Raw genomic sequence first — 20538 nt, 5'->3', positions numbered from 1 at the left:
GAAAAATTTAAGACTAAATTAGAATTTGTTGTCCTTCAAGACAGGGATCAGATTGGAAGACGGGGGAGTGCCCAAGTTGTCGTAACCAGGCTTGGGAAGGACACCCAACTCGCATTCTTAATGGCGAGATCCATCCACTCCTCATATCCCCTTTACTGCCTGAAGGATCATGCTTTCTAAATTCCTGCTCTTGTCATCTTATAACACCCCAATTTCTTCTCCGTAACGCTTTCAAACGATGTGGGACGCACCTTGCTAACGAGTTACGAAGCCACCCCCCCTCTCTTCTTTTATTCTGCTTCATAAACCAGCATTTTCTCCTCCAAGCCCTGCCTATTCCCTTGCATTTTGCATCCTAAAATCCTATAAACAATTTCCTTATTACTCTAACACTTCATTTTTCTGGTTACTTGCACTCTCACCACTTCCTTTCGCCTTCTACTTAGCACTTCCATAGCTCTCTAAGTCAAATGTCAAGAATCCTGAGGCAGAACAAAGCATCTCCCTATTTGAGTTTAGCCACTTGGACCAACGGATATTAAGAATTAGGCTTCTTTGAGTCACCTCAAGCACCTTAAGTTTGGAAATCCCTCATGAAAATTTGAATTACAACCAGCTGTCTTCTCTATATAATTCACAAGTTATGCAACATATCCTACTGTTTATATCAATATGTCATGATTCATGATTATTGTACCTTCCATTTCATAGCTAATACCCATACACTTTATTTCGCCAAGCAAAAATCAGCCATATTCATAGCATAAGCGTTGCTAGCTACATAGCGATGGTATTTGTCATGGAGAAAGTCTAGGGACCAGCAGATTTTGTGGTTTTTAGCCATCAATTAGCCATCAATGATGTTTTTAATGGTGGGAGATTACATCTAATGGTGTAGAATCATTCAATTTCCTTTTGATAGTTAAGTGCTGACCAGAATTTAACAAAAGTGCTGGCCCCCTAGCACTCCTCTTTGTCATGATAGGAAACTACAAAAAGCTTGAAATGCAAATTGGTACTAACATAATAAAATACCGTCTTTAGAATGGATTCATTGCTTTTTTGCGTCATCTTTAATTTGCTGTTATCTCAAAAAATATTGGAAGCGTGCGAGATGATTAATTGGGTGGTTGCTCAAACATTACTATCACTTGAATACCTAATACCTCATTGATCGATTCTTGAATACAAAATTACACGAGAACGTAGTGGCGATTTTATTTGGATTTCCATGATTATGCACTAAAACAAAGACTTAATTAGTATGCTACTATATAAGACTGACGAAAGCTTGTTGCGCATGATTTGCCTATTTGTTAATCTTGATATTATATTTTGCTAATTTATATTGACTGGGATTATGTTAAAATATGCTCCAATAAATAAAGTTACAAAATACTAGTGTGTCTCTTCTTCCTCTACTTGATATAAGTAATTAGTGAGGTAGTTTTGGGTAAAGTGTGTATATATATAAATTTGATAAATTAAGTTATTTTAAAACATTTAATATATTAGGAACATAGGTAGGGAAATTTTTGTCCTTGGCGAAAAGAGTGTGACGAATTGTACAAGACGAAAAGACGGTTTAAACGATTTTATTTGGTAATTAAAAGACGGTAATCTGCTAGCTAGTTATGATCTTATTAGAATTTTATATTAGAGATCAAGTAATTTTCAAGACAAATTGCATAATTGATCCAAAATGTTTTATACATAAGCAGGAAAAATATATGTAAACAGAACAATACACAATGGAGCTCCATCCTGTTTCTTTTGTTTTCTGCTATTTTTATCGAGAAGATTTTACTGAACAAAATAACATGAATAAGATAATATCAAACCAGATTAGGTACTACCTGCACATAACATGCCTACTTTCATCTAACTATAGTACTTATTGAGTTTGACCAACTAAGAGAAAGGGAAAAAATGAAAACATAAAGAAATGATAGCATTTTGCCGAAAAGATAATATATATGAACGCTAACAAAATGCCAAAGAAAAATGTGGCAGAGCTTTGCCACACGCAACAAATTGAGCCATCGCCTTGAAATAAAAATCATGCAGCAAATTCGAGTGTCTAACACATATCAGAATTCCCACTACCAAATGCCTGTCTTTGTCTGCACCCATGAAAATTATTGAGACCCCCTCAACTTCTATCTAGCTAGGTATAGTAGATATTTTATGTCAGCAAAATAAATCACCAAAATGATACTCTCAAATTTATATTATCAATGATAAAAATAACTTTGAATGTATGTATTAAAGCAAATTCTAAAAAAAAATTATAATTAACAAAAATGATCAGATATATTAATGAAATATTTTTATATTTAAAATTTGATGATTTTATGTTAGATATTTTTTGTATTTTTTTAATGAATGACTGAAATTAAAAAAAAAAGATGAAAAAGAAATATAGTGATAGAATTTTATTTTTTCATTCATATCTTAAATAATTATTTAAATATTTTTATAAAAATTTAAATTCATAAAGATATAAAAGTTGTCTAACCTTTCTAAAAAGAATAATATCTTTTATTTTTTAATCACGTTTTTATATCTTTTAGATTTTTTTTTTTAACAATACAAGCCTTCGAATACTATTTTATAATGAAATTATTATCCCGTTATTTAATAACAAAATAATACAGCGTTACGAAAACATAAAATCCTTATAAATGGTGAGTTGAAGCAGAACGTTACTTCCCTCCCTGTCTACCCGCCAGCTTTATTATTAATTTCTGCCTATAAATAATAATTATTCTCACAGCAGATTCCATTTCCAACGTTTCTTCACCGTCTTCCTAGGTTCCATTCTTATTCTTTTAGCTATTCACAAACACTAACTAATTGAACTTCCACATGGAGCATAATAAGCTCACATTAATAAATCCAATCTCAGTACTAATAACACTTTGTGTATTAGTATCAGGTAAGTAAATCACTCCATAAACCATGTTATTACCAAATTAAAATGAAATTGTTTACCATTTTATGTTAATGTGTGTGGGTGTGAACACAAATTTGCAGAGGGGAAAGCAACTACCTTCACACTACTCAACAAATGTGACTACACTGTGTGGCCGGGAATTCTCACTAACGCTGGTGTCGACCCTCTTCCGGTCACCGGCTTCGCCCTCCGAACTGGCGAGTCCAAAACCATCACGGCACCAACCACCTGGGGTGGCCGTTTCTGGGGCAGGACACTCTGCGCCCAAGACTCCGCCGGAAAATTCTCATGCGGCACTGGCGATTGCGGCTCCGGCAAACTAGAATGTGCTGGCAGCGGTGCCACGCCGCCGGCAACCCTGGCAGAGTTCACCCTCCATGGCGCCGGAGGACTAGATTTCTTTGACGTCAGCTTGGTCGACGGTTACAACCTCCCGATTACGGTGGTTCCGCAGGGTGGCTCCGGCGAAAACTGCACCGTCACGGGGTGCGTAGGAGACCTCAATGGCGATTGTCCATCGGAGCTGAGGGTTATGAGCGAGGATGGGAAACGTGGCGTGGCGTGTAAGAGCGCGTGCGATGCGTTCCGGTTGCCGCAGTATTGCTGCGACGGCGCGTACCGCTCACCGGACACTTGCAAGCCTTCGTCTTACTCGAAGGTGTTCAAGAGCGTGTGCCCACGCGCGTATAGCTACGCGTATGACGACAAGACGAGCACATTTACGTGCGCATCTGCCGATTACACCATTACGTTTTGTCCTTCCCCCGATACTAACCCCAGGTTAGATTTCAATATTTCGTTACATTGCCCCTCATTTTTTATTTTTCACGCTAACGGTTAAAAGGGTATTTTCGTCCTTCTATGAATATGAACGTTGGTGGCATTTAGGCTTGTGGGGATTTTTTCACTATTTGTCTTGATTGTGATTTGTGAACAATATTATAAAGAATGGACATAAAGTAGTAGATAGTATCCAAGTTGCAACAATAATAATAGAACTTGTAATTATTAAACAACAAACAATTACATCATATTCGGTGATTAGTAATTTAGTATAGTATCAGCGGTGGGTATGCTCTTACTTTTATAGACTTCATAATTACTGTCGACCAAAAACAAAAACCTTTTTCTTCTCTCACTTATTGCTATATCTAATTTTCTCATGGTATGGATTGTTGCACAATAGTATGGTGGGTACATGGTAATAGAGCTGTATGTGTGCCCGTGAAACATGCATCTCCAAATTTCAATCCTTGTTAGCCTAGTTAGTTTTAAATTCAGCATGTGGTCTCAGAAATAGGGAACCGTCTCTTGAATAAAATAAGTACTGTTTCTAGTATCGAATCTCCATACCATACAAGTTAGATTTTAGCACCGTATAGTAATACTAATATTCAAATGAACTTTTAAACCTCCGGTAAAATATTATTTTGGGTATCAACGTTTAAACTAAATTTTAATTCATTTCAAATGTTTTATTTTTATTTTAAAATTTTTTAAATAAATTTGATATTTTTCATTGTTAATTTTGATACAAATAATTATGAGAATGACGGACATAAATATTAACAGCGGTATTATTATTTCATATTTTATTCTATGTTAAAAAAAAAACATAACCAAAATATTTTTGTAACACTTCTTGTAGATCTTCTTCTTATATAAAAAAAAATCCAAATCCTACTTATCATTCATTAATGCTCTATAATCAAAAGAAAAACTTTTACATTGGTGAATCGATTTTATTTATATACTAAAATCAAACATTATGCTAATACCAATCGATTTTATTTATATACTAAAATCAAACATTGACATTTAATATGCTAATTGTTTGTGTCAAATTTAATTGTATAATAACATTGAATACCCTTAAGACTAAATAAAAAAATTAAAATTTTTTGAAATTAAAATAACACGGCTGAAACATTAAATACCAAATTAGAACAATCAGAATAATACTTTACACTTACACACATCTTAAGGTAAGCTCTCAATTTTACTCACCATTAGTCTACTTGTTCGAATAGTGTTTAATTATCCTTATTTTGATGAATGTGATTTTGCAGTAGTAAGAAATCGTGGGAGGGACAAAACTCGAACTCAGATAGTAACGAATCTTCTTCGTCATCATCTTCATCTTCGTCTTCTACTCCAACATCACCACAGGTGAGCAAGGGAGGAATGGTGTACGTAGGTGCACTAGACCAAAGTGAAATACCATGGTCAGCGTGCACTCGTGCTAGGGAATCCCAATCCATTGCAACCTTCATCGTCATTATGGCAAGTTGGCGCTTGTGGCAACTGCTCTTTTAGTTTTACACTTTTACCCCCCCCCCCCCCCCCCACCCCCCACCCCACACATCTTATTGATGTTAATTCCTTGGGCATCTTTCACGGAGCCAGGCCCATGTGAGCCATGTCTTCTTTTTTAATTTTGTATGGTAGGGCCCTACTCATTAGAAAGTAGAAACATTCATTTTTAGTTCATCCGGCCTGTATGGGTCACGTGACGTGAGTTCAGTAGGGCCCGTACATGGACATGGTGACAAGCATGTGAGTCATCTGAAGGGAAAGCAGAAAGCAGAAAGCAGAAAGCTCTCGCAAAAAGAAGAGGGATACGTAGGTATATACTATAGAATTCTTTGTTTGTGGGCGATGATGAGATTCATTTATTGGTTCGGGAATGTTAGACCATGTTTCATGATCAAAAACTGCTAAATGAACTCCTACTTAGCTACCTAAAGTAGAGTATATCAGTCTTTATTTGAGTATAGTGTTCATTAAATGTAGTGTTGGGGCGTAAAGATAAGGGGCTTTTTGTTTCGATGCATCTATCTAATATCTGTTGGTCCTGGGACCGCTATAATTGAAATTAATTAACATCCGATCCATAAATATATATAAGTGGTGTGAATGTGATGGAGCACCGGAGTTTTTTATGATGGTTTGGCAGTAAGCTAAAAGTGGGTGTAATCCTCCAATCCTCACCAACCAAGCGTTTGTTACCAGCTATCTCTCTTCCACTACTGATCTGCTGGATCTTCCCCTATCTTAATATCTTATCCCCCATTCTAATTTCAATCAAATATGTACCTTTATTCCTTTTTCCCCTCAAAATTTAATTTTATATGATATTAATTTATATTTTTGTATCCAATCTCACTAGAAAACCGCCAATGAGTAATAGCTCAAATGGCATAATCTCCCCGTATTCATCTAAGAGGTTACGAGTCTTCATATCTTTGGTAAAAAAAAAAAATCTCACTAGAAAATAGCCTATTCAGAACCAACTAGTTAAAAAATAAGTCCATCACAAAAAAAAAAAAAAAATCTTCCACTATTCTAATTTTTTAAAATTTAAAATTAAAAATAAAACTATTTTTTAACTAATTTTGTCTTTAAATTGACTACACCTAGTTAGTTCTCTAGACTTTTTTTTTTTGCATATCCTGATTTAATTATTAGTTAAGATCGACTCCAAAGGATCAAATAAAATTAAAGGGTGTGCGTTAGAGGGAAAATTTGACTTTAGCCATGCCAATGATGACTTAATTTTATTTAGGAGTGGTTGAAGTTTACATATCATATATCCAATCTACTCACTACCATGCGCGTCCTATGGTTGAGTCTTGAGTGGCACTTACCCTATCACAGGTGGATACACCTCATCACTAAGTATTAAAGTCAAAATGTTAAATATTGAATTGACGCTTATTTGTGGATGATATCATTATTTTAGGGGGCAACTGAAATAGACGCTATGCTATGCTAGCTAGCTAGGAAGCATAATTAATATTTGATCCCTTCATTATGCCTTTCAGATCAGATCAGATAGTGTGTGTTTTTTTTTTTTTTTTTTGGGTTGTCTAGATCAGATAGTGTTTGTGTAGTGTGAAGTGTAAACAATTAAATCCTACTAGCATAAACTATATGTCTTTCTCCAATGGCAGCTTTAATTTCGTCATACTTATGGGTGGTGGTCCTGGTCCTGGTCGCGTACTCATTTATGCTTACCACTATCTCGACAATTTGCACGCCTCAGTGACCCTCACACTACACTTACCCTATATATTGTGCTTGTCATCTTCTCAAAGCGTTTTATGACTTTATCACAAAGAAAGCTTATTAGTTATATAAAACATAAATTTTGTCAGAAGTGGGATTTGAACCCACGCCCTCACATGAGGACCAGAACTTGAGTCTGGCGCCTTAGACCACTCGGCCATCCTGACTTATGCCTAGTTATTTTGATTTAACCTGATTACATAGTAATTATAACTGACATGCCTGATCTGCTTAACATATAAATAATTAAACATTGAACTTAATTTTAATGTATCAACAAATAAAATATTTAGTACTTTACCGCGATCAAGGGGAGAAAAAAATATTCCGCAAGAGACCTAAGCATCACGGGTTTTAATGAGCGACATTATTCTACCTTTCTTTGCTATATCTTTGAGAGACTTTGTTCCAATATAAGGATGGATAAATACCCACAACGGGGTGTGTCAGTAGATCTATTGCCCCAACGTGATGCCATCGGACACCATGGAATAAATAAAAAAGGGATAAAGGATGTTTGCTGAATTAAACTCCATTTTGGTCTCTAAGATGGGTGAGTTGCACTGATTTGGTCTTTGACTTTTTAATTGCTACAATTTAGTCCTCCAAATTAAAAAAAGTACACCAATGTAGTTCTTTGTGTATCTTCCATCGCTGAAATTCAATGCCGTTAGTGACGTAGCCCAAACCTTGTCACGCTAGACATATTAAAACGACGTGGTATTTATTTTGACGCTAAAGAAAGCACTTAATGACGTCATTTGAAGATTTAAACAATACTAATATGGTATACTTCTCCTTTTTCATATTGTTCAAACACTGAAATGATATCATTTAGTGCTATCATTATTGAGAAAGGACTATATTGATGCACTTCTTTTAATTTGAAAGACCAAATTGTAACAATTAAAAAGTCAGAACCCAGATCAATAAACTCACCAATCTCAAGGATCAAAGTAGGGCTTAACTCGATGTTTGCTGGTCATTGTAAATAAGCCATGATGCAGTTTTCCACATAAAAATACAGCGTAATTTTCTTCAACCGTGTACTAAAATGCTAAGCGAAATTCCATGGGATAAAGTGACTACAGTAACTTACGACTAATGTTTCTCTCTATTAGACTTTCTTATGGAAGCAAAAATCATTCTGAAAGGGGCTTCTCAAATTGCTAAAGACCAAGTAACAAAGAAAAGGGGAACTTAAGTCAGTACGGAAATGTCCGCCTTAAAATCTACAACTCGTCCTTCACATCAGCATCAGCAGATGCACCGTCCTTTGCCTCACTCTCGGCCTCAACTTCTTCAGCTTCTTCCTCCTCTTCCACAGTTGCTTCAGGACTAATATCCAAGCTGGACTTCACTGAGTCATAAATGCGAGATGCAAAATCCTTGGGGTCATTTAGCAGGAAACCACTTTCAAAGAGAGCAGTTTGATACATCAGCTGTGCTGTTTGCTTCACACTCTCATCCTGAAGAACAAACCAAATTGGGTCAAAAACTCAAAATAAACCTTAATTCAGTCTGCTCGGGTTACAATAAAACCATGAAAAGGGGAAAATAATTTTTCTTTCTATCTGTCTTTTGGGCTACAGGAATCCTTTGCCAGAGGGGAGGTTGTTCTATTTTAAGGTCATGCATATCACTGTTGGCATATACTCCGTGATGAAAGGGTGCAAGCATTATTCCAAATATAGAAACAACTAAAAGCAGCAGTTAGGCATGGAACCAATGATTCAGACAAGGTTTGCAGAGAACGGTATCACTTCGAGAGCATTCATAAGAATCAAATCAATCAATGGAAGGGACTTAATTCTAGCATGCAAAAAACCAAATTTGGAAAAAGGAAAAAGGAAAAAGAAAAGAAGGCTTGTTTTAATGATATTATTATCACCTCAATTTTTATTAGCACAACAAAGTAAAGGCAAAAGCTAATAGAAAGTATTCAAGTCAAGAATGTACCTCAGGGTTCTTTACTACACGCTCCCTGAGCTCCTTGATAATAGGGTGCCTAGGATTGATTTCAAGAACCCTCTTGCCACGCATGTATGCTTGCTTGCTAGCATCTGATAAAGTTTGTGCCTGCATTATTCTCTCCATGTTAGCACTCCAACCAAATTTCGAAGTCACCACCACACAAGGAGTGTTATCCAAACGGTTGGATATCTTCACATCATCAACATTTTCACTGGAAAGTGCACTTTTCCACCACTTTGTGAGATCCTTGAAGGATTCCTTTAGTTCCTTGGCTTTGGCGTCCTTTCCAATTTTCAGACCTTCCTTGGACACATTTTGGAATTTTTTGTCTTCATAATCCATAAGATATTGCATCAAGTATTCATCAACTGGATCAGTGAAGTAAATAACCTGCACCAGTTTAAAATACAAACATTTAGAAGATACATCTTAGCTCCCACTGGAGAAAGTTTATGGAGTGTAAGAAACAGAAAACAAGTATATTCAGCGAGAAAATCATACCTCGTAATTTTTCTTCCTAAGCCGCTCAAGGAAAGGAGATTTTTCCAGTTGTTCTTTGTTAGTTCCAGTTATGTAGAAGATATCCTTTTGTCCAGATTTCATTCTGGAGATGTACTGATCAAGAGACGTCAATTTACCTTCAGACTTTGAGCTGTAAGTAATCAGGTATACAATATTTTGTCAACTAATGAAAGGAGGGAAATAACACTGCAGCAAATAAATAAAAAAATGCAAGGAATCAAGTAACATACGTCTCAACTCTCAGCAGTTTTGCCAGACGGTTTCTGTTAGTAGCATCTTCAATGATGCCAAGTTTGATGGACTTTCCAAACTCATTCCAGAACTTAGCATATTGACCTCTTTTCTCATCATTGTCAGATGATACCTCTTCTGCATAAAGTTGGAGGAAGCAGAGTCAAATTTAAGGGCTTATGGGTTCAAGTATACCGCTTAGAAATACAATGGAAAACATAATATATGAAAGACAAAATTTATGCATGACGCAACATGCTGAAAGCATGGAGGATCTGAACCACCATTGCATGAAACACATGGAGACCAACTAAGTATTGGCACTCCAAGCACACAACACCAATATATTTAGTAAAACCTACCTTTCTTATCTTTGTCAGTGGACTCATCTGGATCCTCATCAGCAATCCTACGGATCATATCAAGGGCTTTCCTGATAAGTTTCTTCTTGATTGTCCTCAGGCTACTGTGTTGTTGAAGCATTTCACGGGAGACATTAAGTGGCAACGTGTCAGAATCAACAAGGCCCTGTTCTCAATGTCAAAAGGACATCTCAGAAAAAAAATATTCTGATCGCGTTAAAACAAACTAAATTGCAATAACAGCATAACCTGGTTACCTTCAAGAAGCTGAGGTATTTAGGCAACAGTTCATCAAATTCATCTGAAATAAATACTCGTCTAACATACAACTTCAGATTGGATTTGTTAGAGTTGTAATAACTCTCATATAAATCATGAGGGGCTTTAGGTGGCACAAAAAGCACTGCCTTGAACTCAACATCGCCTTCAGCATTGAAGTGACTCCATGCTAAAGGTTTCTCATCACCGAAATCCTGCAGGAAATATGAACAGTTAAACCCACAACTATGAACATTAACAAGTTAATGTTCAGGATGAATTGAACGTCTAGGGAATGCCCTCACAATGTCCAGTGAATAATTAAGATGGAAACATTACCTTGGCAAGAGTATGGTAGAATTTGGTGTACTCTTCTTCTGAAACCTCCTTTGGATTTCGCAGCCATATAGCTTTCACATCATTTAGAAGTTCCCATTCATAAGTCGTTTCCTTCACTGTCTTTGTCTTGGGCTTCTCTTCGTCATCTTCACTTTTCTCAGCATCATCATCTTTATTTTCTTCCTCAGAGCTGCTTTCAGCTGATCAAAGAGTAAACTAAGGTATGAGAGATAGCAAAATTTGTGATAGTATTATACAATGGAGAAAAGTTAACGATGAAAAAACAAATCAGTATCTTGCAATGTTACAAATGGTAAACACATACATGATTCATCATCTTCATCAGCAGGGACCTCCACATCAACCTCTTTGCTTGCCCAGAGATAAATAGGGAAGTTAATAAATTCAGAGTATTTTTTTACCAATTCCTGTGTCAATCAATAGGTAGTGAATTAGATTCCACAATGCACTATGAATGAATTCCAAGCAACACAAAATGAAGCAACAAAAGAACACCAAAAAATTGTATATATGTTAATACAAGATAAAGATGAAACACTTAGTAGGAAAATAAAGAGGCGCCCACTTAAAAGTTTGGCAACAGCTCTGAATAAAAAAGGTACAGTACTTGTAACCATGAAACAAAAACTGCCCTGAGAATACACCTCTATACACATCTATAATCGTTAGCAAAGAAAATACGCAGTATATGCTTCCTGTAAGTGTGCAGTACACACTTGCAATTTAGATTAATATAACAAAAGCCCATGGTGCAGTCCTAAGCAGTATAGTTTCATGTTGTTAATTCTATTATAAAACAAGAATTTTTTTATTTTTCATGCTTGGTCTGTGTAAAAGAATTTTACACAAACAACTAACAGTGTATTGTCATATTAGCAAAAAATTTTTAATTTCCAAATCTGCTACTTAAAAAATAATCTAAATGCATGAATCTAATTAGATAAATGTCAGGATATCAAAATTAAACTCTACAAAACAATACTAAAAGTTAGGTTCATACCTTAAGCTTATGCTCCTCCAAGTACTCCCCAGCTTCATCTCTGAGGTGTAGCCTAATCTCAGTACCACGTCCCAGTGGTTCATTCCATGTATCTTCAGAAATCGCAAATGCTCCATCAGCTTTAGATTCCCACACATGCCTGGGTTTTTAAGAAGAAAAAGGAAGGTAAGATTCCATGGACAACAGTCTAACAAACTATCAATAAAAAAGCAATATCAGGTGTGAAAATTAGACATACTGTTTATCGTCATTATGTTTGCTAATTACTTCAACATAGTCAGCCACAAGGTACACAGAGTAGAAACCAACTCCAAACTGCCCAATAAGATTGAGATCACCACTTGATTGCATTTTCTCAAGAAACGCTGCATGTATGGATAGTTTTCAGTTAATGTATTTGCTCCTTAGAAATGGGAATTCTGTCAGTTAAGGCCATAAGCCATAAGCTATATCATATATACCTGAGGTTCCAGATTTTGCTATGGTCCCCAAATTCTTTATTAAATCCTCCTTTGTCATACCAATACCCCTGTCTCGGATGGAAAGGATTTTCTTCTCCTTGTCCAACTTAATCTGTCATTTCACCACAAGCAGTAAAATGTCTAAGTAACAAACATATAAATAAACCATGTAAACGACAGTTGTGCTAATATATTCATTACTTAGACATAATGTCAAACATTTGTAGTGCTAACCTGGATTTCGAGCTTGGCAGTATCACCTTCCCCCAGAATCTCCTTATCGGTGAGAGAGAGAAACCTAATCTTGTCCAGCGCCTAAAATAATACGACGGGGAGCTTTCATCATCAACAGAAAATTGAAGTCTAAGATTATCGAAACGCATTGCATAAGAGGAAATGTGCTTACGTCAGAAGCATTAGAGATCAACTCCCTGAGGAAAATATCCTTGTTGCTGTAGAGAGAGTTGATGAGAATATCCATAAGCCGAGAAACTTCGGCCTGGAACTCAAACTTCTGCGCGTTGTTGCGAAGAGATCTCTTCGAGATCGACTCCGCCTCCCTAAGAATCACACAAACACACATTTTCAATCACCAAATAATGGGTTAACCAAAAACAAAAGCAAAAATAATATTAACAGAATTGAAGAAAACAAAATTATAATATGAAGCACCTCTTGGCGACATCTGAATCTGTGGAAAGACCGTTAGGAACGGCACCGATCTTGTCCTCAACCTTAGGTGGATCTACAAGCTCGTCAGAATCAGCTTCGGCATTTGCCTGAAGCTTGCGACCTATCCAAACATCGTAAATCAGATTCAAATTTAGAAATGCTAAGAAGTAGAAGAGCTAGCTAGCTGGTACGGAACGATTAGCAACAACAGAGAGCAGAAAAGAAGAAGATGAAGAAGTGCAATGAATGAAGATGGCTCGCCTTGATCTGCAAATAGGAGGAGGAGAGAAAGGAGAAGAAGAGCGGAAGGGAGCGTCCACTTCCTCATCGTAGTAGCTAGCTTTGTTTCTAGTACCTTCTTCGGCTTTGCACACTTCTACCAGTGCAGTCACTCTTCTCAGGTTCGTTATATACTTGGGTTTTGCATTGCTACCGTGATCGTTACGAGGACTTGTGACACGAGGCTCTGACTCGCTCCATTTTGCCACCGTGGATGATCTGACGGTTGAAGATGTGGTCTCGAAACGTGGCTTGGTTTTATTGGCTTATTCTGTTTCCCTTGACGTGGAGAACGTCAATGTTGTGGACGACCCTACGGAACGACTTGTAATTCCAAGTCTACGATCAATTTGATTGGCAATGCCACTGCCTCTTGTGAAACGTGGCACCAAGTTATTGGTTCGAGGTTCCAGTTTTTCTGTATACGTGGCAATTTCTGGTGGCCTTAGATCTGCATGGATTTCACTAACATTATTTTTCTCCATTATTTTAACTAGTGTAATAATTCGTATCATGTATAAAAAAATTTATGTATATATAATTATAAATTAATTGAAACAAATTTAAAAATAACGGTTGATAACTATAAACATAGAGAATATTTTGGAAAGTGAATAAAAGATATATAATAATAATTTAATATAATTAAAAGTTATAATTAATAATATTATATATACGTATGGTTGTTAAATGTTTATATATAATGGGAAGTAATTAATTTATGTAGTTAAAAGAAAGTTTTTAAATGATAATAAAAAATAAATTTGTTTATGTATATATATTTTTATAATGTTCTAAACCAATATGTGAATTGAATAATAAGAAATAAATGGTTAATCTGATATAATTTTATTAATGATATAATTCAGCAATAAAATAAGATATAAATTTAAGATATATTTTAGAAGATTTTTTTGTACACAATATTTATTGTTGTTGAAGTAGATATATATGTGTTATTTTGAATCAATACTCTTAAATCTATCTTAAATTTAACCTTTGATAAAATAATATATAGTTATTCGTGTGTAAAAATTGGTTTGGGTAAATACAACCTAATTGTGTTGAGAGTCTGTCTTTATGACTTGTTAATGGTCATTGCAAATGAGATGAGCAATGAAAATTGCCTTCTTTGGAATCTGAAAGATAACGTTGGATTATTAGGAATCATGTTCATGCGAAGTATTAGAACAACATCTTCTACTTTATCCCTAGTCAAAATAACACACTATATTACATGATTACCTAATCTCCTTACCTGTAATCTTGTACCATTGCAAAATCCATTAAATTAGTCAATATTTTTTAGTAACATAACAGGAACACCTACTTTTAATATAAGTTCATGAGGTGATAACTCTAAGCAGTTAATGGCATTTAGTACGTTAAGAGTAAATGTATTAAGTTCTGACTCCATGCTACCTTTTTCAACGCACATGGAGTCAGAACTCAAATAAACTTTCTCGTCGGATTCAATATACTTTATTATATAATTATTTACCCCGTGCACAATATCTAGTGTAAGAGCAAGAATGGTTCTCTCCTTAAAAAAAAGTTGATTGTTGTAAATTAATAAGTATACCAGGATATACAAATTTAATGATATTGTCAAAGCCATCAGCACTGTCCTTGATTAGAATCTCTTCTGGAATATTGACTTCAAACTCACCATCAATTGAATCTCCTTCAAGACCATCACCAATTCTAAGAAATCATTAAGCAAATTGTTTGATTTTAATAGACTCAGATTCAGGCACACCAACGCATATTCTGAGAAAGAGTAATTACTTTGTACGATGACCACAGATAAGATGAGTTAACTATAGCTTGTACAATATCTTTTCTAGATCCCATATTTATAACAGGTATAATCTGTCTAAAGTCACCTCCAAGTACGACTACCTTACCAGCAAAGGGTAAGTCTTCATTGTATGATGATGAAGATCTAAGTATGTCTTTGAAAGACTTGTCGAGTACTTCATAACAAATCTTATTTAGCATTGGAGCCTCATTCCATATAATAAGCTTTGCTTTGCAAATCAACTTAGCAAGTGGAGACCCTTGTTTTATACTACATATAGAATCTTCATTAAATTCCAAAAGTATCTTAAACCTAGAATGAGCTGTATGGCCTTTTAGAAGCAAAAGAGATGCAATTCCACTTGAGGCAATATTAAGAACAATTCTCCTTTGACTCGAATAGCTACAGAAAGTGCCCTATATAGAAATGTCTTACCTGTTCCACCATAATCATATATGAAGAAAAAACCACCAAGGTTATTATTCATGGCTTCGATTATTCTATGAAAAGCATTTTATTGTTCACAGTTCATTTGGGACAACATAACTTCTAATTAGTTCCTTAGGGCAACAATATCAAAGGTTAGCTCGTCAGCTATTATCCGATCATCCAAGCCATCAATGATATCTAAATCAGGGAGAGGAATGCCATTAAACTCCCTAAGTGACCTACCATTAGCTTGCAACATCATCACAACCTTTGAAAGAGTCATATTCAATAGTTGATCATCACTAAGTTGAATATCTAAAATGAAGATAAAAAAAAGTTGTTAAGCAATTAATGAGGTATTTTAAGATAAAAAATATTATTTAATCTTATAAGCAAAATTGATTTAACATGTTGAATGATATACCTGGATTAAGTGTTGAAATTCTATATGAATATAATAAATCTTCAGATAATTGTTGGTAGCACTGCTGTCATACCAATTCAGGTCTAGATATGTTATTAGAAATCAACAACACAACAAACAGATTTCGTAAGTAGTTTCCAGATGCCCAAGTGCTTGCTTCTAGAATTGCATAAACAAATTTCTTGTCATCTTCTAGGAATTCCAAAGCATAACATGTTTTCTTGAATGAGTTGTATACCACACCATCCACAGTATGTAAATCAGTAAATCCCATGCATCCTCTTTGTATGTTTAACAATATTTTCATGTAATAATCCTCACCGTTACCACGTGGAACATGAGTCAGCCGTCTAATAGAAAAGTCTTGTTTGCGAGGAAACCACATGCATGAATCATCTTTCCATACAAATTTTGTAGAAAACTTGTTGTATGTTAAAGATCTAGCAAAAGGATACTCACGATTAGCCAACATCCAAACAGCTAACTTAGTAACCTTACCATTTACACATTGAATAACATTAGCAATGTTCTCATGGTCATTGAAAACAACTGGTTGCTCGTCAGGTAGGTGGAATGGTAGACGAATCACTGCAGGTTCTTTAAGCTGAATCTCATAACCAAATATCCTCCAAGCTACCTCACATGCAGAAATGTAACGACAATCATAGTAGTTACGTATCTCATCTACAACTTGTTGAGGAGACTGATCACCAGATGTTTGGTAAAATGAGGCAGTAACCCTATCATTACTCTTGTGGACATACTTGAATAAATATTTAATAGAAGAAGTCTGATATGTTGCTCCACATTAATGTGACAACCATACTTTTAGAGTAGATCAGGATTGTATGGTACAATATAAGAATTATCCAGAACTGCATTCTTCTTAGTTATTGTATGACCATTATCCACCCTTTTAAACTTTGGGAAACCACTCTCGTCAATAATACTTCTATTCCTAAATGGCTTTGGAAAAAAACTTAGAGCACATTCCATTTAGCATGCATGGACTACTAATGTTGTGCCGCCCACACGGACCATGAACCATGAACTTCTTAATAGCTGCATAAAGTCTAGGCATGTTAGTCTTATAAGGAATTTTAGCTGATATCACGCAGTCAATATCATTGGGTGATTTAGGCTTATATTGTGGTTGCATGAACAACAGAATGTGAGCATGTGGTAAACCTTGTTTTTGAAATTCAACTGTGCACACATCTGTATAAATAATTGACATCAAAATATGAACAAAAAAGTATAAGAATAATATATATATATATATATATATATATATATATATATATATATATATATATATATATATATATATATAACTTACATGCAGAAATATTGCCAAAGAACCTCCGATTCTTGAAATCCGATATCAACTCATCTAACTTGTAACACCCTAATTAGCCTAAGCTTTACCTCGCGTCGTAAAGCAAATGTTAATCAAAGGTTACGACAGTTCTAAACTCATACATATAATATATAGAAGAAAATAATATAATCTAGAAGTCCGATGAAGGATATAGCTCAAAAACAGGATTTGAAAAGCGCAAAACGTACTAACGGAGCTATTAACTTAAAGCGCAAGATATAGATAAGATATAGCAAAAGACAATAGTATAATATCATAGGAATCTAGCCACGGCTCGTAGAGTTTAAGCCGGCTAGCCATATATACAAACAAAACAAAACCTGAAGTTTAGAATAGCTTATACAAGTTTTGTTCTCTCAATACATGCATCTAGGCTAAAGTAAAATACAAAAGTGAGAGATGTATAACAAAATAACTAAAAGACATCCAAAATAGATAAGGATCCTCCGCTTTTATCACCATCCAAAGCAACTCACCGAGGTGGATTGCGACCTGCATATGAAAAACACAACAGAAATATGGTATGAGAACCGGGGGTTCTCAGTATGGTAACAGTGCCCAGTTATGTAGAACATAAGACCCTAGGATGCCAAAGGTAATCTTAGACTTCATATCCATCACAAGATTTCAATTTATATATATATATATATATATATATATATATATATATATATATATAAACATAAATAAACAAGGTACTCTATCGTAGGGAATTTCTATTCTAACCAACACCGCTGTCCCACAGCCTTCACCAACCTATCCTCCATACGATCCCATCGTCACCACCTTCTGAACCTCCTCAATCTCAGTAGAAATTACAATTAATTACAATGCAAGTAAAACACAAGTAGAAGCATATAAGGTAAGTAATTCAAGTAAGCAAATAGGCATGTTATGCAAATAGGCAAACCATTACAAGTAATCAAAGCATACAAACAGATAGAAGATGCACATGATGAATGCCTGCCCTATTAGCTGTGATATCACATTGTCGGTTCAACTACCAACCCGACATATCTCCATGGAGATGTTTCCCTTCGAAATCATCATTGGGAACCCCTGAGATATAGTGCTCGGATCACTGTCCAGGGTTTTGTGCCTGCACACTCTATTAATCCGAAGGGATGCGAGCGGGATACTCTTGCCAAGATCTCACATCTCAACGCAAGCGGGACGAACCACTGCTCTTATGCTACCGCCGCTACCTCGACAGGCGGGATCCAACTGCCGTCCCTGCCGGGCACATAACGTCTCATAATCTCAATTTAAAATAGTAGTTCAGTGATTTTTCATAAAACATTTTCAATACAACAATGATTTATCATTGCACATTCGAGTCCTCGACTCATCTCAACCACTGTCACATCAACATTTCCATTTCCGAGTCCTCGACTCATCACAACTACTGTCAATTCACATTTCGATTTCGAACTCAACAGTTCATCAGTTTTCAGTTCACATATCAGTCTACCTTCACACGCCATCAAACCATCCTTAGTACACCCGAAACCTAAGCCTCCGTTTGCTAATTTTTCATAATAATCATCAACTAAAACCCTTAGGTTATTTTCCATGTTCTCATGCCCAAAATTAAGCCAAAAAGCCTTAAAATGGTGTCACAAAAGCTTACAATCTTGTTGGGAAGGTGAAATAGTTGAAAACAAAGTTTAAATTTGAGAAACAAGGAGTGTGCGTACGCACAAGAGTGTGCGTACGCACAAGAGTGTGCGCGCGCATAAGAGTGTGTATACGCACAGGTACCAAATTTTACAAGGTCTGTTCACTCGCACAGGGTGTGCTAGCGCCTTCAACAGACTCCCCTTCCCAACTTGTACGTGCGCACAGGGCTGTGCACGCGCACAGGTTGTAAATTCTCATTGGTGTGTGCGCGCACAAGCTGTGCTAGCACTGCAACCAGAAAGCCCTTCCCTGCCTGTGCATATGCACAGGTCTGTGCGTGCGCACATGTTTAAAATTTTGCAGGGTTGTGCGTGAGCACATACCAGAAATCATAAAATTCTGTAACTTTGCAGAATTTCAGATATCAACACCAGTTTTTGAATGATCATAACTTCCTCTACAAAAATCCAAATTTTGCAAACTTTAAATCGATTTGAAGAGTTTTCAATAAGTTTTAAGTCTAAAGAAATTTCAACCAATTTCGAGGACTGAGACATAAGTTATGATAAGACAAAGTTCACCAAAATTCCATTTTTTACCAAAAGTGCACAAATACTCAATTTTTCCAAATTCTCAAGATACATCCAACTAACTCAATACCAAACTTTTATTTACAGCTTAATCTACCCTCTTGGGTCATAATTCACCATTCATATTAATTTTTCCATCACATTTCCTCATTCTCAACCTCAATTATCACATATACAACATATCAAACAATTTTCCACCAACACATTCACCAATCCTCATTTCATCAATATCAATCTTCATCATTAACTCATTCATGCTCCATATTAATAATAAAAATGCACATTCATATAGTTCATCATACATCAAATCCCAACATCATTATTTAACAACATCAACAACCATATCAATTCAACCTTATCCTATAGGTCACTAGTCTAAGTGTCCATGAATATTATATACTACATAGAGGAAACCGAAATCATACCTTGGCTGATTTCCAATATGCCCTCAACCCAAATTTGAGCACAAGCTAGGCTTCCAACCACAAGCAAGCCTCCAATATAACTCCAACAAGCACCAACAAGCTCCAAACTCACAATAATCAAACTATATACACATAAATCATGACAAATCAACCTAGGGCTCATTATAATTGAAATTTCACAAGGGTTCAAGACCTCTTACCTTTTTCAACAGCTTTGAAAGCCAAAATCCAATGATAAGCAATGATTAGAGTGAACCTAAACACCCAAAAATCATAAAACCTCACTTAATCAAAAGCCCTAAAACTCGAAATTTTGAAGAGAAGAACTGAGAGGATTTCGAGCTTTTCTTACTAGTTTCTTAGGTGGGTTTTGTAGAGCTCCTCGCAAGAAACGCGTGGCCACAAACGGTGCGGCGATCAGAGCTCTATAGCTCAAGATACGAGCTTGTGAAGTTGAGAGTGAATAGTATTTTCTTCTTCCTCTTCACTCTTTTCTTTTCTGTTGAGTGTGTGTGTTTAAGTGAGTGTTGTGCTGAAATTGGGCTCACTTAAGTGTTTATATATGTTGGGTTTGGGCCCAACTTGGGCCCAGTCCAACTCGTTAGCGTTTTTAGCCCGTTTGGGTCAAACTTTTAAAATTAATGCCCGGTTTTCGACTTCTATTATTTTTCTAAGGTTTTTAACCTTTTTCCATGGTTCTGAAAATCGAACCGGACCGGCCAGTT

At 35.7% G+C, this 20538-nt stretch overlaps 4 protein-coding genes and 2 non-coding genes across 6 annotated transcripts; 1 reads left to right on the top strand and 5 right to left on the bottom strand.

The window, feature by feature from the left end:
• Positions 1–43: 43 nt before the first annotated feature.
• Positions 44–150, bottom strand: LOC148553873 (small nucleolar RNA Z279/snoR105/snoR108). Its single transcript, XR_015895227.1, has one exon. It is a non-coding gene; the product is annotated as a small nucleolar RNA Z279/snoR105/snoR108 (small nucleolar RNA).
• Positions 151–2639: 2489 nt separating this feature from the next.
• Positions 2640–5898, top strand: LOC107609892 (pathogenesis-related thaumatin-like protein 3.5). Its single transcript, XM_016311947.3, has 3 exons — positions 2640–2938; positions 3037–3736; positions 5026–5898. Exons 1-3 carry the CDS (start codon positions 2869–2871, stop codon positions 5270–5272), a joined length of 1017 nt encoding a protein of 338 aa, XP_016167433.1. The 5' UTR covers positions 2640–2868; the 3' UTR covers positions 5273–5898.
• Positions 5899–7107: 1209 nt separating this feature from the next.
• On the bottom strand, positions 7108–7191 carry TRNAL-CAA (transfer RNA leucine (anticodon CAA)). Its single transcript has one exon. It is a non-coding gene; the product is annotated as a tRNA-Leu (tRNA).
• Positions 7192–7981: 790 nt separating this feature from the next.
• SHD (Chaperone protein htpG family protein) lies at positions 7982–13299 on the bottom strand. The gene is made up of 15 exons (XM_016311946.3): positions 13126–13299; positions 12865–12985; positions 12599–12752; positions 12427–12507; positions 12193–12304; positions 11970–12096; positions 11732–11870; positions 11036–11138; positions 10711–10910; positions 10371–10586; positions 10114–10279; positions 9751–9889; positions 9500–9650; positions 8984–9388; positions 7982–8493 (listed from the first exon to the last, which is right to left on the bottom strand). Exons 1-15 carry the CDS (start codon positions 13190–13192, stop codon positions 8257–8259), a joined length of 2418 nt encoding a protein of 805 aa, XP_016167432.1. The 5' UTR covers positions 13193–13299; the 3' UTR covers positions 7982–8256.
• A 1135-nt stretch (positions 13300–14434) lies between these two features.
• Positions 14435–15431, bottom strand: LOC107607522 (uncharacterized). Its single transcript, XM_016309469.1, has 4 exons — positions 15380–15431; positions 14939–15227; positions 14736–14847; positions 14435–14686 (listed from the first exon to the last, which is right to left on the bottom strand). Exons 1-4 carry the CDS (start codon positions 15429–15431, stop codon positions 14435–14437), a joined length of 705 nt encoding a protein of 234 aa, XP_016164955.1.
• A 66-nt stretch (positions 15432–15497) lies between these two features.
• Positions 15498–18752, bottom strand: LOC148553872 (uncharacterized). Its single transcript, XM_088494904.1, has 5 exons — positions 18509–18752; positions 16843–17015; positions 15917–16560; positions 15798–15817; positions 15498–15688 (listed from the first exon to the last, which is right to left on the bottom strand). The coding sequence occupies exons 1-5, from the start codon at positions 18750–18752 to the stop codon at positions 15498–15500; spliced, it is 1272 nt and encodes a 423-aa protein (XP_088351030.1).
• Between the last annotated feature and the right edge of the window lie 1786 nt (positions 18753–20538).

This window comes from Arachis ipaensis, chromosome B7, assembly GCF_059453495.1.
Source record: "Arachis ipaensis isolate K30076 ecotype BB chromosome B7, ASM5945349v1, whole genome shotgun sequence".
NCBI lineage: Eukaryota > Viridiplantae > Streptophyta > Magnoliopsida > Fabales > Fabaceae > Arachis > Arachis ipaensis.
Note: the sequence above shows the minus strand (reverse complement) of the source record. Positions and strands in the feature narration are given on the sequence as shown.

Excerpts from the sequence above, each read along its gene's own strand:
- LOC107609892 (XM_016311947.3), top strand. The coding sequence starts at position 2,869 with ATGGAGCATAATAAGCTCACATTAATAAATCCAATCTCAGTACTAATA. Across the intron at positions 2,939-3,036 it reads ACTTTGTGTATTAGTATCAG|AGGGGAAAGCAACTACCTTC; the intron begins GTAAGTAAATCA and ends ACAAATTTGCAG. Across the intron at positions 3,737-5,025 it reads TCCCCCGATACTAACCCCAG|TAGTAAGAAATCGTGGGAGG; the intron begins GTTAGATTTCAA and ends GTGATTTTGCAG.
- SHD (XM_016311946.3), bottom strand. The coding sequence starts at position 13,192 with ATGAGGAAGTGGACGCTCCCTTCCGCTCTTCTTCTCCTTTCTCTCCTC. Across the intron at positions 10,911-11,035 it reads TGATGAAGATGATGAATCAT|CTGAAAGCAGCTCTGAGGAA; the intron begins GTATGTGTTTAC and ends CTCTTTGATCAG. Across the intron at positions 10,280-10,370 it reads AATACCTCAGCTTCTTGAAG|GGCCTTGTTGATTCTGACAC; the intron begins GTAACCAGGTTA and ends CATTGAGAACAG.
- LOC107607522 (XM_016309469.1), bottom strand. The coding sequence starts at position 15,431 with ATGAATAATAACCTTGGTGGTTTTTTCTTCATATATGATTATGGTGGA. Across the intron at positions 14,848-14,938 it reads TCATCTTATCTGTGGTCATC|AATTGGTGATGGTCTTGAAG; the intron begins GTACAAAGTAAT and ends ATGATTTCTTAG. Across the intron at positions 14,687-14,735 it reads TTGACAATATCATTAAATTT|GAGAGAACCATTCTTGCTCT; the intron begins GTATATCCTGGT and ends CTTTTTTTTAAG.
- LOC148553872 (XM_088494904.1), bottom strand. The coding sequence starts at position 18,752 with ATGGAAAATAACCTAAGGGTTTTAGTTGATGATTATTATGAAAAATTA. Across the intron at positions 17,016-18,508 it reads GATGAGTCGAGGACTCGAAT|ATGTGTGCACAGTTGAATTT; the intron begins GTGCAATGATAA and ends TTATTTATACAG. Across the intron at positions 16,561-16,842 it reads CAGCTATTAAGAAGTTCATG|TATGTCCACAAGAGTAATGA; the intron begins GTTCATGGTCCG and ends TATTTATTCAAG.